Source organism: Cydia pomonella, chromosome 5 (assembly GCF_033807575.1).
Source record: "Cydia pomonella isolate Wapato2018A chromosome 5, ilCydPomo1, whole genome shotgun sequence".
Classification (NCBI taxonomy): domain Eukaryota; kingdom Metazoa; phylum Arthropoda; class Insecta; order Lepidoptera; family Tortricidae; genus Cydia; species Cydia pomonella.
The window spans coordinates 9,728,545-9,744,809 of NC_084707.1; the positions used below are offsets into that span (position 1 = coordinate 9,728,545).

General features: G+C 38.0%; 2 protein-coding genes across 3 annotated transcripts in view; one reads left to right on the forward strand and one right to left on the reverse strand.

The window, feature by feature from the left end:
* The first annotated feature begins 1,510 nt into the window (after positions 1-1,510).
* Positions 1,511-7,427, forward strand: LOC133518222 (transcription factor glial cells missing 2-like). The gene is made up of 4 exons (XM_061851853.1): positions 1,511-2,425; positions 5,631-5,947; positions 6,210-6,554; positions 6,754-7,427. Exons 1-4 carry the CDS (start codon positions 2,415-2,417, stop codon positions 7,425-7,427), a joined length of 1,347 nt encoding a protein of 448 aa, XP_061707837.1. The 5' UTR covers positions 1,511-2,414.
* Positions 7,428-11,116: 3,689 nt separating this feature from the next.
* The window catches only part of LOC133517695 (RB1-inducible coiled-coil protein 1), a 31,594-nt gene continuing 26,445 nt past the window's right edge, over positions 11,117-16,265 (reverse strand). Inside the window, exons 21-23 of one of the 2 annotated variants that reach the window (XM_061851063.1) lie at positions 14,032-14,112; positions 13,405-13,612; positions 11,117-11,422 (exon numbers count right to left, since the gene is read on the reverse strand). In XM_061851063.1, coding sequence (XP_061707047.1) covers positions 11,293-11,422; positions 13,405-13,612; positions 14,032-14,112 — 419 coding nt within the window. In that variant the 3' untranslated portion in view covers positions 11,117-11,292. The remainder of the gene's footprint in view (positions 11,423-13,404; positions 13,613-14,031; positions 14,113-16,265) is intronic. The other variant, XM_061851064.1, reaches the window with a different exon arrangement.

Consider the following 16,265-nt stretch of genomic DNA (forward strand, 5'->3'; position numbering starts at 1 on the left):
ATTTGGCGAATAAACAATGAAAATGGGTTGCGGATTAACCGGTTTGGCCTAGAATTTACCAGAAATTGTGGGAAATCGGATTATATTTGATTTATGGTTTGTTTCGCCGTCAAAGATCCCGTTTGAAGGAAAAACACCGATGTTTAAGCTTAACTCGTAAAGACAAGTTTAGTTTACACAAAAAAGATCCAATCATCACAGTTGCAACTATCAAATAAATTTTGGATTGGTATTTAGGTATTTCGCTTAATAAGCGTTTTATTGTAAGATAAAACGCTGCTATTAATGGTCACCTTCGGATCTCCCACTGGATAACCAGCCTGTAGGTAACCATAGTAACTTCTTGGCTTGGCAGCATAAAGCTGACTTGTTAAGTAAGTTAAAATTTAATTTTTAGACTAGTTTTAGTCAACTACATTCTTCTCAAAAATCATCTTCTTTACCAACCGCCTTAGTAGGTTTAATACAAGACAAAAATACACATTTATATTATGTACTTATCTACCTACTGCAGCTTTACCATTAAACAACCTTTCGCGGCAATTACAGCGAATAAAATATGTTTTTTCGATTTTCCCACCGGAAGTGCAGCTGGTGATTGCACATAGCGCTATGTACAGCAGGGGTGCGCGATGCGGGCGAGCGTTAAACCGGCGCGGGCGCACTCTGAACCCTATTCTCATTCGCCAAGTTCGCGGGAGCTTACAGTTCTGGCTCGAGGAAAATCTTGATACCAACTGAACCCACGTACCTTAACAACGTACCTATGCAATGCGTTACAAAATCCGAACTCTGGAATTTGTATGCTTGGAAACATAGATACTTGCCATACGCAAGGCAACGCATGACGGATATGTTTCCAAGCCTACAAATTCCAGAGTTCAGATTTCGTAACGCATTACATACGTTGCGTAAGTGGGCTCAGTTTTCCCTGCCTTAAAGATAAAACAACAAGTAACTCAGTCAATAATCTAGTAGCTCCATGAAAAATATGGTACAATTATATGATATTAATTTCAGTACATCTCGCTCGCTACTTACCCACATTGGTGCAAGCACGATGCATACTATCGTATCACATCAATAACAGACATTTGAATGCCACTCCAACTTTAAACGGTAAGCACAATATATTACCTATAGCTAAGGATCATTACATACTTAATTTTTAATTATAGATATAAATGGTTCTAAATGTGACATACTGTAATTTTTGACGTGTAAAACGTGACGTGTTTGATTATGTTGCTGCGGGCAAAACATTTAAAAAATGTCTACCTACCCACATCAATATTTCTTTGTATAGTTTTGCAAGAATATGATAGAATTTGCACTTAATGTTATAATAAATAGATAAATGTACTCGTCAATATAATTAATTATTAGTATAAGTATGTTTTACTCATGTAAGTGAATTGTAATATTCTTATGAAAAAAATTACTATTTAAATTTTAAAGCGTCGAAGCATATAGGTTAATTAATTGTTACGGATTGTTAGTTGTTGACGGAGATAAAATTTAACACATTGTTTATCCGTTTGATAGGTAGGTATCAATCAACCAAATAAAAACACATCCATTGAATTTCCATTAGAAAAAGGGTTTTTAATTGAATTAGGTACATATCTTTTTCGCCCATAATACTTAGATAAAATTTAACACATTGCCATTTTTTATCCTTTTGATAGATAGTTATCTACCAAATAAGAGCACATCCATTGAATTTTTATTCGAAAATAGGTTTATTAATTGAATTAGGTACATATATTTTTTGCCATATTTTTTTCCAAGGCCTCTAATACTTCGTCCCTTTTCCTAGGATTTTTTTTTTGAAATGGAAGGACCTATATCTACATATCTGTAATAATATGTACCACCCTAAATACCACCGTAAAAACCTAAAACTATTTACATATTGTACATCATAAAAACAAATTTAATAGTCAATTATACTCGTATCCTTAAAATAAGTGCTTACGTCAAACACCCAACTAGGTATCTCATTCTCGGCCTTCCCCGAATCCAATAACACATTCATTCCACATAACATTGCATGGCTGAAATTAACCAAAACGTTTTTTTTTCCTGAAAAACAAACACGTTAAAGTCCACACTACGCTATTGGCGACCGCGAAGCGTTGTGATTGGCCAGTAGGCGGCGTTAAATTAATGAGGCTTCGTGATTGGTCGGTTGGTTTGCCAGTCGTGGGTCGGTGGTGGGGGGAAGCAACCCTCTGTTTATTTTTCTGAATCGTATTTAGTGAGCTGCAAGCTTTCAAGGTGTGAGTAGGTTGACAAACAAATGCGTTCAAAATATTAATAAGCTATACAAACTTCTGTGTTGTGAGTGGACGTGTCAAGATTACGGTTGGAAAAGGACAATTGTGATTAGTGGTTTTGATTGCCCTACGGAGATGGTGATTCTGTAAGTACCTTTTATTATTAGTATACTTTTATAAGTACAATATTATGAATGTTGTATAGATAAGTTTCGATCGGTCACATATCTTTTATGCCTATCCTAACTTTTTTGTTCACTTTTACCTACTTAAAAATAATTTTTGTTCAGAATCGATTAGGTTTTCATGTAGATTTTAAAAATATAGGAACCATATCTAGAGTCAAACCAAGATAAGTAGGCAGCGATTTTGAAAGCCCAAACAGTTCCAAACATCTTTGAAATTATGACGTTTACTTAACACTTGCACAGGCTGGGCTATTAAAAATCGCTGCCGACTTAGTTTAGTCTGACTCTACCAGACATGTTACCAGTATGTAAGTAATACATTAGGTTACTAATCAGAATACAAACAATATAATACAATAACGTGCAAGTTATTAGATATTTAATGGCTCTAACTATCTCTACAATTTTTTCAAAATTTGTGGGGCATGGGTACGGCGAGAACTTATTAGAAAATTATCCGATTAGAAATTGAATATCACTAGATTTTTAAATATGGATTTTTTTTAAATAATAGAATTTTCCTTTATTGCTATTCAATTTTCTATTTACGCGACCCCAAGAGAGTGTAATTTCGAATGTTTTATTTTTTATTTTACTGAATCACGAATAGTTACGACCGCATACTATTGCCATAGAGATTTAGATTCTAATGGGGCATTCCAAAAAAGTGTAGGGTTAGGAACGTGACTATTTTCTAGTACTTCAGCCCGCGTAGCCAACATGCCAATCGTTAACACATCACGCGAATGAAAATACAAATACAGATTAATAGTAGTAACCTCTCTCGTACGATTAGCGCGCTCACTGCGTTCGAGCTCCAAACTACCTCGACAGAAATGAGTGCCTTTCACTCCTTAGTTACTATACGAATTAATCCGCGTTATTACTATACGTTCATAAGCTTGTATAGTAAATTGTTGACCAAGGGATGAAAGATACTCATTTCTGTCAAGGTAGTTTGGCGCTCCAACGCAAAGAGAGCGCTAATAGTCAGAGACTGAAATGGTGCCCAACCTGAGTTATACCTATACATTCTACTCTACTTTTCATTTCGAATACGAGGAAAGGAAAATACACGTGTACCTATTAAAAAAAAAATTACTAAGTAGGTACATACTTTTATAGTATTTCTTGAGGGATCTTTTAATTAACAATTTAGGTAAAAGTATCGTTATTTATGAAATGGGGAATTAAATATCAGAACGGAATTTGTAGGTGTAATAAATCCATTTAAAACTAAATTTTAATTGTTTATCGTAAAAAAATAATAAAAAAACGTACCTACTAGGAAAGTGAAATGATCTAGTGTAGAAACGTATCACTTTCTGCACACTGGGGTCAAGATAAATAAAAAAAATCCTGTGTATTCACGAAGGAATGAAGGGTCAGAAGCAGCAAAACTTAACCATCTAAAAGTTCCTAATTTTGCACAATTTCCTCGACAATTTTCAATTGGTATCTCATTGGTATCGACTGCTTTTGGTATTTTTAGTGACCAACCGTCACCCTTATTACCGGGGCAAAAGGATTCACTGAGAAATATCAATCAACGCCGATCGCAATATTGTGCACCGTGTGTGACTGTACAGTGTAGCTACAGTTGACCGTGTAGCATGCAGTTACAGTAGGGTGAGTTGTGGAAGGTGCCGGGGCCGGCAATTGGTCCTAATTGAACTTATTGAGGTCCGGGAGCACCCACTATGTTTATTCCGTAATAAATGTTTTTTTTTTTATGAAATGCTGTAGTTTAACTCTCAAAGAGAAATTAAGGATGCATGGACAGTTAATTTATACATAGCATTGCATTAAACACCTGTTTAACCAATTGAATGTGTCGATTGATTTCACCGAAACGTTCATTCACCATAACACGAGTAATAAATAGCATTCAACCTGTAGAAATCCACGCACGCGCAAAGTTGTAAATGGTTTTTAATTTTTGGGCATTCGTATTTCTGAAGTTTATTTTAAAAATAATAGAATAAAAAAATTTTCAGGACGCTTGAACAACAAAAAAATATGAATGAATATTTCATTGTAAATTTGTTGTTTAAATGCCTTCATCAATTAAAAGATTTAACTATTTTTAAAATAATTTGATTTCGATTCGATTCATTCACGTGGCAATTCATGTTTTTTTTCTAATGCTATTATATGTATTCGTTGAATCTTTAATTAACTGTCAGTCCTCAAGTTATGTGAAAGACAACCAAGGAAAGCGTCTGCGATTTCCCTCCCAGCCTTTCTCGCGCGTATTAACGTTGAATCGTGTCTATTTACCTTATATCAGACTTGGAATACGAAGTTGTTGAGCCAATTAAGGACCCCTTCAGACGACGTTACAGCAATTGCCTCAATAGCATTCGCCGAGGGGAGCTTTCCCTGCGATTTGAACAGAGACTTGAAGGAAATCTAAACAAATAGTCCTGATGCATGTTAAATGATAGGTATTTTGTAGTCGTAGCAATATGAAATATTCAAACGAATTTAGATTTCAAAAATATTTGGTATATAGATTAGGTGTTATTATTATATTAATTAGCTTTTACTCTGATTTAGGACTACCTACTTATAGTATAGACTTCGGTTGGTATTCTAATTGAGGTATATTTAACTATAACGCATTTCATAGTTAGGCGTATCGTGTGCCAAGAGTACCTACTCCTTAAGAGTGCCTTGCCTACCTAGTTATTACCTACTTATTATTTAAGTATAGAAACTATTTGTAATAAAAAGCGCCAACCGTGTTTCCTCAGCACGTAATTTCCGAATCGTAAACTCAAATGTCGCTAAGTTATCACTACACCTTTTAAAAAAAAGTCACCCGCCTCGTCTGTCTGTATGTTCGCTATAAACTCAAAAACTACTGAACGGATTTTCATGCCGTTTTTACCTATCAATAGAGTGATTCTTGAGAAAGGTTTAGATGTATAATTTATTAAGGTGTTACGCACTTAACCCGTGTGAAGCCGGGGCGGGCCGCTAGTAGTATCTAAATAACTTAGTTTGTGATAAAGTTAATATTTTATGCAGGAAGAGGTTGAAGAGATATGTAGGTACCTACATAATTAAAGTGTAAACGTACCAATCATCAATATCTAAATAAGTATTTTTAATTTAAGGACATTTTGAAAACTTTCCTAATACTTGATCACTCTTCCAGCGGCCGATCGGAGATGTCAGACGGAGCAACCACCGAGTGGGACATCAACGACGCCGTGGTGCCCCGCGTGGCCTCGTTCGACGGCTTCAGCGAGTGGTGCGACGGCCACGTGCGCCGCGTCTACCCGCCGGGCTGCGAGGAAGCCCGTCGCCACGCGAGCGGCTGGGCTATGAGAAACACGAATAACCATAACGTGCATATACTGAAGAAAAGCTGTCTCGGTGTTTTGGTGTGTTCCGCGAGGTGTCGACTGCCAGACGGATCAAGAGTGCATCTTAGACCAGCGATATGCGACAAGGCGCGGAAAAAACAACAAGGTAGGATAATTTGTACGTAGCTAGCTAGTACTTATTAGGTAAAATATATCACTCACCGAGTTATGACACATAACATCTTATGAAAATATTACAACTTACACTTTACCTTTTAATTTTTTTTGCAAATACGAGATTAAATATCAACTGTTTCATTGGAAGTTTTCTCGTAACCCTGAGAAAAAATAAAGTGTTGGCATTATTAATGCCATGACACATCATAAAATTGTTCAAGTAATTAATCACATATTTCCTTTGTCACCAGGTAAACCATGCCCAAACAGATTATGCAACGGCGGTCGACTAGAAGTACAACCATGCCGCGGCCACTGCGGCTACCCCGTCACCCACTTTTGGAGGCACACAGAGCACGCGATCTTCTTCCAAGCGAAGGGAGCGCACGACCATCCGCGGCCCGAAGCCAAGGGGGCCAGCGAAGTCAGGAGGTCACTGGGAGCTGGCAGGAGAGTGAGAGGGCTAGCGTTACTGCTGGCGAGAGAGACGGCAATCAATGATAAAATACTGACGATGAAGCCTGATAAACAAATGATACAGAAAGTTAGCAATCCTCCTCCGCAACCACCGCCGCTCATTCCTGACAACCAAAGAAGTAAGTACCTGCAGCTTTTGTATAATTAGGTAACTGTATATTTTATTAAAGAGTTCAATTAGGAATTTCACATTAAATGATCCAGTTAAAGCTTCGCAGAGGGCGTTCTTGCAAAGTCCCATTATTATTACAACGTAAAGAAATAAATTCAAGGCGACCATAACGGTTTGATTGATAAGATTACGTTTTTTTTTTTCAGCACTGGCATGTACTTGCGGCCCGTTCGAGTGTTCATGCCGGTGGCGGGCAGAACCGACCCCAGAGATGTACGCTCCCAACGCCTGGTCGCCAGCGGAGCCCCACTACACCAACTACGTGCCTCCCGCGCCGCCCGCGCCCGTTCCGCAGCCCTACGACCCTACTGCCCTACCGGCTGAGGACATCTTCCACCCCGAAGAAATCTTCCAGCTAGACCATCCCATCCGTATGGACTTCCCCATGGAAGAAAACACGCTAGGCTCCCCACCCACGTTTGCGGAACTACACAATGATAACTCCAGGCCTGAAGATGCCTACTGGCTCGAATGGCAACGAGCGGCCGGCGGTTCAGAATCCAGTGAAACACCCTCGCCGGAACTATTCGGTTACCAACAGACAGATTATTGCGAACAAACATACCCTCCCCAAGTCTACTACCCTGAAGACGCGCAATATTACCCTACAGAAAGCACGAGAACCTCTCCTGTCATGGACATGCAAGACCAGCGATACTACAGGTATGGGGAGGATTGCACCCAGACCGGCGCGGAGGTACAAACGTGGAATTACACAGACTGTGCGTTCGCATCCAATGATCTCTCAGAATGCAAACAATACTTTGACGCACAACATCAGCAAGCAGTCAATGCTTTTAGTGCCCTCTCTTACAATTAATGACTACCTAAGTTTAGTGTTAGATTGTAAATATAGTGTACAAATGTAAATAAAGTTACATAGTTTATGATTTATTTCCTATTTGAATACTTTTAATGAATTTGAGATACTGAATCAGTACAAATTATTTTTTAAAAGGACTTGATGGCTGTAACAATTTGTTTTGTTTATGATCTATTGAAGTAAATAAAACTCAATTTGTACAAAAACTTCTATTTATTGTATATAAAAATTACATTTAAAATTGTCAATTTTACATTTGTATTATTCTCTAACGATAAAATTGGTCACTACAAAATAGTCCATAAAGCGATCACACGATAAGATTTATTATGCAATTGCAGTCGCAAAACATTCCCGAAAACATTCCGCGCGACGATGACGTAACTAAGGACTGTGACCTGCCATCGCCCGGCCGACCTAAGCGTGAACCCTCCCTGTTAATTATTCATTTGTGTCCAGCACAAACAAAACACAATTTGGCTGTTACCAACTCTAACTTAACTCTATTAAAACCGCTCGATTTCGATCCAATAGTAATGATACCTCATGAACAACTATGTACAATAACAATGTGATTAAAATACTTTAGCTCCTAATACATGAAACTCGTCAACGTGGGTTTAACAAAAAATAATCACATGTAACCAACGCCATACGGCAGTTTGGTTCGCAGGGGAGACTTCGGCGCACTCTATGTCTATGTTGGAGTACTCCCACATACAGTGCGCATTCCAAAGTCCCGTAAAACAAATTTAACAATCCGAGATTTTTCGTATCTTGCTTTCTGGAGCCGAATATGCGAGCAGTTCAACTAATACAGAACTTACTTGCAAGTAGCTTAACATTGCCGATTAAAATGTACGTGTTTAGCAATAGGCCTAAAATTATAATACGAAATTTACATTGAATACTCAAGTGTTGTATTAGTTGAACGGCGCGAGGGATCGAGGAGAGCACAGCACACACTATCACAGCAGTCGGCTATAGCCAAAGGGTGTCCCCGGCCCAGCGACCAGCCCACCAGGCAGACCGGGCCAGAGACGGCTGTCATTTCCTTATCTTACCGAGCGTATCGTAGGCTAACCAATATAAATCCGTTACAACACAGACTTCGCACTATGAAGCGTCTACGAAGATTCATCACACTTGTATTATGTTAGGTACCTTAACCGGAGTGAATAGCGATAAAAACTGGGGAAGACGTATACCTGATAATTTCTTAAAATCTACACACAAAAATTGTATCATACATAATGTACTATTATTTTTAATAGCATGATGTAGTTTGTGTTGGTACTTTTTAAGAAATTATCAGGTAAATATCATTCCCCGTTTTTATCTCTTATCACCCCGGTTAACGGTACTTGTACTACTCGGTGGCATCCTACACCATTAAGATACTCTACAACATCCTATGCACTCAATTATTTGTAATTTACATATGTATAGTACGGGAAAAATTTAATGTGGAGACCTGGAATCATTGTATACGGTGCATCTCATAGACATGTGATGTGACTTATAGATACAACTATGCAGAGACTAGATTTATTCTAGAGTGCATATGGCAATACGCTCGAGAAGCGGAGGGAACGACAGCCCTGTAGCCCCCAGCGGGCGCCACTTACAATAAGGCCACAAACAAATTTAACACGAAGCCACCTTACACGACACGACATTCAAGATCTGCTTCAATTCGAACTACAATATTATTAGAACCGCTAAAACAATTGGACGCAAGTGCTTGTGTCTCGTTCAGTAAGTCTCGGTAGATACTTCGACAAACATCTAAATCTATTTCGACTAAACTATTACTAGGGTGTCGGAACTTATTTAGTAGTCAAGGAGTTCAAGTGGCAGCGAGATCGAGTGTTCAAAGCGTTTTCATTGCGAAAGCCTAACACTTGTAAGTGGAATTCCTAAAGGTAAGGTCCTTCTAAATAATCACTATGACTTAGGTATCAATAGTAATAGCCTTATAAAGAGGAGAATCTTAAGGATGAATATGGCTAAGACCTTTAGTTTATAACAGTATTTAGACACATATATAATATTGAATAGTAAAACATTTCCTTGAGTCTAGGGTCTATCAAAGCTAAGATCGAAAAGAAATGATACCATGTTTCAATTTTGTGCAATAACACATTGTCACTACAGTATTTTTAAAGCACGAACTGTACCAAATCTTGGTCATGTTATTACTGAATTTTCGGATTTGAACCCCTAATTTTAATTCAGAAATAGTTATCCGTTTTTAGCCCAGCTCTTAGTCTAATGACCATAGGGTTAAAACCTAGTCCAATACAAACATTAATTAAACACTTAAATTTGTCATCATATAAAACTTACAAATTCAAATCAAACTAAAATATAACACAACATAGATATAAAAATAAACAAATAGGTATATTCATTTAAGCATTACAAATAATAATCGCAGAATAAAATAATTCGTGTAAAGCTATTAAGGTGACTAAATAATAAAATTTGTACTACTGAGATTTTACAAATATAGAAAAATAATTCGAGCAGAAAGCTGCCAGTCGTAAAATAATAATTACATTTTAAACCCAACTTCGGTCATAATTTGTAGTGTCTGGTTCCTACAGTATTTGTATCACGTTAAATACTTATAACGGCATATAGGTTGAAGCTTTCAAGCTTTGATGGTATCATATATAAGTGTGAACGTATGTACGTACCTACACAACGCTTAGCCTCAGTTAGGTTATCATTTATCTTTATAATTGAATTTGAAAGAGTTCAAAAATTGAAAGCACATTCCCAATGTAATTACATTTGTTACAACAAAAGAGTCAACTTTAGGAAAATTTTGAAGAGCTTAATGCTCCGTGTGGCCTTGGAAGACATCAATAGGTGGACACCATCGTAACTTTGCGAATCATCAATCTTACTACCAACCTCGGGACTTACTCCTGTGTATATGTTCCAACACATTGTGAGAACTTATTATTTCATCGAGGGAAACTTGCTTTTAATTCAAAAAGGTAACTAATCTAGTAATATAAGTAAATCATATCAACTTATTTAAATAAAACAACAATTAGGGAGATCGGTATTGTGATGTATAAGAAGACTTAGGTCCCGAGGCTGATTTGGAAATTATCTCTCGTCTAAACATTATGTTGGTGTGCAATATTTCAAGTGTATAAACATGTATTATTGCTACTGACAGTACCAATCAATTTAATACATATTAGATTTGTAAGTATAGCTATAATTTAGTTCTCTCTCTTCCTTAGGATGGTATTCCACCTGTCCAGTTTCTTTGTTTAATGTGCATTGCGTCTCAGTCTCTTATGAAGTAAAATGTGAAATGCGAATACACAATGGACCAAGAAATTGGACAGGTGGAATACCACCCTTACATGCTTAGTAAAAGAAGACATTTTTATTTTTACCTCTGACAACGACTTAATTTTAGTTTTTGTCCGATAATTCTTGCTACACTAGCTAGTATCGCTCTGTACTTGCACCGCGAACACATCATGATGGAGCTACTTTAATAGCCCATTACAATGTTAACATTCAGCAGTGCAAAGCACAGATGGACCTGCACCGCAAGAAATAATCAATGAACTTCATCAAATAACAGATTTTTTATCATTTATATCACCGCTTCCAAGCTTTCAATCCCAAAATCCATCAAAGTTCACCCTCTATACACCGCCACAAGGCTGAATTCACGCAAGAAGCTATAATTTCTGTTCCGACGTCAAACCACTGATATCACTTGACAAGTTCACAATGCCAATCGTCGAGTACGGTCGCCGCTGACAAGCTCGAGCGGTGCCGGTCCTCCCGACGCGCACTCGGGCCGGGCCCGCGGCGCGGCGCGGCGTCAGGGCGCGGCCTCCTCGGCCAGCTCCTCGTGCGGCCCGGGCCCGCCGCGCGCCACCACCGAGCCCGCGCCCACCGCCAGCTCCAGCGGCTCGCCGGCCACGCGCCCCACGCTGCACTCCATGTCCGTGCTGCGTATTCACAACACACAACGTAACAACACTCGTACGCATTCAAATTACGGCTTTGTAAAATTGGTTAGAATAGTTTTTGTTTACAAGTCAGCATATTTATTGAACGGTTAACCTGTCCGACCCCACGACCCGAAAACTAATTTTACAGTACATATGGTGCTACTTTTCCGCAGTGTGTAAATTAGCACATTATGAAACTTGTCGAACATTTAAAGGGTCATATGTACTGTAAAACGTTATACGATACATGTGCAATAGCAACTCGTGTCGTTTTAAAACACTCCCTTCGGTAGTGTTTTAATTTATCGCCACTTGTTACGAATTTTCTATTTTTCGGACTTGTATCGTAAATAACTATTGTCGTTGTCTCCGAAGGCCCAAATACGTGCCCAAAATATCAGCACCCTATATTTCCCGAGCACTGCGCGTTGGCCGAACCCCGTATTTCCCACGAGTTTTTGACACTTAACGAGCGTACGACTTACGTATTGTTTATCGCTTATGAGACTGAAGTGTTTATACACGAATAAAGAGTTTTGTATATTTTTATGAAGAGGATGAATTAAGCTTTATGTTGATGTATTTAAAATACTTCATTAGCGCCTAATTCATTCTACATATCTTATGAATTCCAGAGAATGAAGAAAAATGGGACCATGATGAATAGATTCACTAAAATAAAAGAGTTTTAGTAATCGAATTACATTTGTATGTTATTATTCCACCGTCAAATAATATATTCTAACTATAATTGGAAGTACCACATAATATGACCTTTATATACATCTTTTTTTTTTTCACTTCAATATTGCGACCAAGGCGGTCACGGCGTGATAATTGAGAGCGACTATTGTAACTTCAAACTCTTCGTAACAAGTAAACTTCTTTCTTTTGCGATAACTTTTCTAACAGAAAACTCAAAATATCACTCGCTTAAAACTTTGTAACGGACGAACTATAGACCCAATTTTGATTTACAGTTTTTATACAGAAAACACAATATAATAACCAATTGTTGCGTTTGGTACTAATCTATAAATAATAAATATATAAAAAACAACAATGACTTACTGTTTCATTCGCAAAATCAAAAAATACACCGAGACACTGTCCCGTTGGTATAAACATAGAGTCCAAACTTTGACTGGTCATAACGTGTTGTTTCTGTTGTGAGTGAATGAATGATTGGTATCATTCTCATTAGAATTCGAATGAAATTTAGTCCAATTGAATTTATGTCGTTTATTTTCACAAACGGTTTTTACGGTTTCTAACGGAATAAAATATTGGGGCACAGATTTCAGCCGTGGGAAATATAGGTGTACCAAATCGCGGGCACACATTTGAGCCGTGGGACGTTGCCTAAGGTTTTCAAGGTCGTGGGAAATCTGGAAATTTTATTTACGCCACATATTTGGGCCCTTGGGATCGGACAGGTTGAAGAGGAGGCAAGGAGTTTATTTAAGGAAATAAGTTACAAAAAATACATCAAATTAATGAAACCGTCTCAGCGAGAGCACCTTTTTAGTTCAGTTATCGGTACACATTAGACAAAACTGGTAGGTTCTGAAGTTGTTTACTTATTAATAATTTGATTAACTCAATATAATTTCATAAAGAAGTAACATAAAATGTTCCTCAAATAAAGGATATGTAGAAAATAATTCCAATGAATATACACACTGATTCAGAAGACAATAAAAAATAGCAAGATGCTATGAAAAAACATTGAGGAAAATTTTGACAATTTCTTTTCCGCAACGGCTTTTATATAATAAAAGCTCACAGAGCGCTACTGATGGAAACCTCCATCCTCGCAGTGTGCCACTGGTCGATGGCCTCGATGGCATCTAGCTGGTCCTCGCCGGGCGACGTGTTCTCCCTAGTCGACACGGGCAACTCCAGGTTAAAGAGCGTGGCCGTGGCGACCTCTTTGCTTGCTTCGTCGATGTTTGAGAAAAAAGTATATGCTAACTCACAGAGCGCTGGCAGTGGAAACCTGCATCCTCGCAGTGTGCCACTGGTCGTTGGCCTCGATGGAGTCCAGCTGGTCCTCGCCGGGCGCCGTGTTGTCGCTGGTGGACACGGGCGACTCCAGGTTGATGAGCGTGGCCGTGGCGACCTCTTTGCTCGCTTCGTCGGTGTTCGAGCTCGTTGATTGGCTCGTGTCGACCGACTTTGACATGTCTGTGAAACGGGAAATTTATGTATAATTATTATCAAACGGCTGGAGCCGTTTGTTAATATGTTAAGTTTGGTACATTATTTACAGTCCGTATTTATTTGTCTGAGATTAGTGGATGAGGATGTACCATGATATATAGGAATTATTATAAAAAATAGAAAACTAAATGAGACAATGAATTTATAAATTTAAATAAATTAAGAATCTTAGAGATAGAAGGAGAATTACTGATGTTAGAAATCTATTTAGTGCCTCAGGCTCACAGTAAAGTTTAATATGTCAAAACAACTGTCATAAAATTAAGTTCATGTATACATATGTGAACAATATTTGACCTTTACTGAGTGGATATGTACAGTTTACCCCTAACCACTATCAAGGACAAACAAAGCCAGGTGAAGGTTGAAACAAAAGCAAAGACCTGGTGCATGCATGTAGGTCAACCATTTCTTGAGCGGGCGATTCTCACCAAACACCGGCAGAGCGCTGCGATGCATTACATCTGCAAGGCAATGCGTGTGTGCAGTGTTAGGCGGTCTACACATTGGAAGCGAATCTACACGCCCCTCAAATGTGCAAGCGGGACATCGCTATAATACGCGATACGTACATAGCGTTGTCTCATTCACACAGGAGCGACGTGCGGATCTACAACAGTGTGATAACCGCGTTAGACAAACGTCAGTCGCGACAAGCATTTTTGTCACTTTGGCAAAAAAGGTTGACGACAACTGGACCCTATTTCACAAAGTTACAATTTTGAAAAAACTGACAAGACTATTCATAACCCTGTCTTCTCTTTATTGGTCAAGCGCATGTAAATTGCACCAATGTCGCCGGCATTGTCTTGTAATATTGTAACTTGATAAAATAAGGCCCTGCTAAGCAGGTTTTAAGCTATAAAAACAACACAAGAACTAGCACGAGTATGTAAAAGCACATCAATTCTACATTCTAAATAGTAACCTTATAGCACATATGTACTATACTACCAAGTTTTATGTGCAAGTGACTATGGTAGGCGCACGTAATAGAAAGTGACACTACGCTATGAATATGTGCGTAATATAAGGACTAAAAAGTTGCTGAAAAATCTATGGGCAACTTTTTATGGAGCCTGGTCCAAAAGCTAACAGAAATGAGTTAAGTCATTACATTAAGTAGGTATTTCTATGTATTTAATTTCGTTCTATGGGCACCAAGCGGAATTCCATTGCGGAACTGAGATATTTATATATTGGTAAAAATGTTACCCTTATTACCTAGGTAATAGGGTCCAAGTAAGTAAATTAATGGCTGCAGGGTAGATGTTCACGCACCGCTGCGAGCGCGGCAAACCATTCGCCCCGCTCGCACAGCGGTGGACTCTATTGCCTAAAATATCAATATCTTAGTTCTGCATTGAAATTCCGCTTGGTGCCCATAGAATGAAATGAAGTTCATATGCAGAAATACCTATCTAATGATCTAACTCTCAACTCTGTTGGTTTTTGGACCATTTTGACACATAGTCCTTTTGAAGTATGACTTTGTTAACAGTCTTTAGATGTCACCACGACATACTTATTATTAAAGAGAATTGATTGTAATAGTGAGATAAATTCTAAGAAAAAAACATGCCCCTTAGTTTGACATCACAAAACAGATGGCGCTGTACTACTTGCGCCAAATGTTTTTCGGTCACTGAATTATCAAACGTCAACTTTTGACAATCAGAGTTACCGCAAAATGTACAGGGAGCGTGCATGAACTGTAGGCGGCAGCACAGGAGCCGTCAGATTTAAGGCGCGAGGCGTAAATGTGATGTTTTTTGTTCCGATGTAGCCCACAAGATGGCAGAATCTACTATACACAAGAAAACACGTGACGTGTAAATGTAAATGTTTATTGTTCCGATTCAGGCCACAAGACGGCAGACCCTCCAACGCGCACGGTCCCTATAGAGCCGTACAGCGCCATCTCATTTACCTGTCAAATTTCAAGCATGAAATTGTCTTAGATTTTATTCATCTTACTCAATCAGTGTATCTGTAATAGTATTAATATAATAATAAGTACAACAATTCAGATATTTTGATTATCAGGTCCTGTAGGGGTATTTTATTGAACATAATTTAGTACCACCACAATACGATTCGAATGCATAGAAAAAACGATCACAATTCTCATAACATAATCAAATGTAAAGGTCAACTATGCGGGCCCAATACAAAATGAACGACTAAAAGAAACCCAAAAAAAAGTGAAATGAAAAAAATCATCGAAGGATAAACAACTTTTCTTCCCGGCAAGCACAGCCGAATTTCACCTTCCCATAAAAACGAAGTTTCGCTCTCATTTTAAACTTACGTATTCGTGAATTGTATTGAAACTTTGCACATATAATGACATGAGGTATGTATATCTAAGACTGAAATTATTTTATATTGCTCCGCCTTATAAAACAAACAAAATAGAGCAAAAACAAATTTTGTATGAAAATTTAAATTCGCTGATTTTTTTTTACTGTCTTATCTGAGGCTACATAAACTAATTACAGCCCTAGATATACCTTATTCTATTGTAAGTACAAAGTTTCAGAGCAATCTAGATAATCGTTTTAAAATGAGAGCGTAACTACGTTCGTATAGAAAACCGAGCTTGCGTATTTATTAT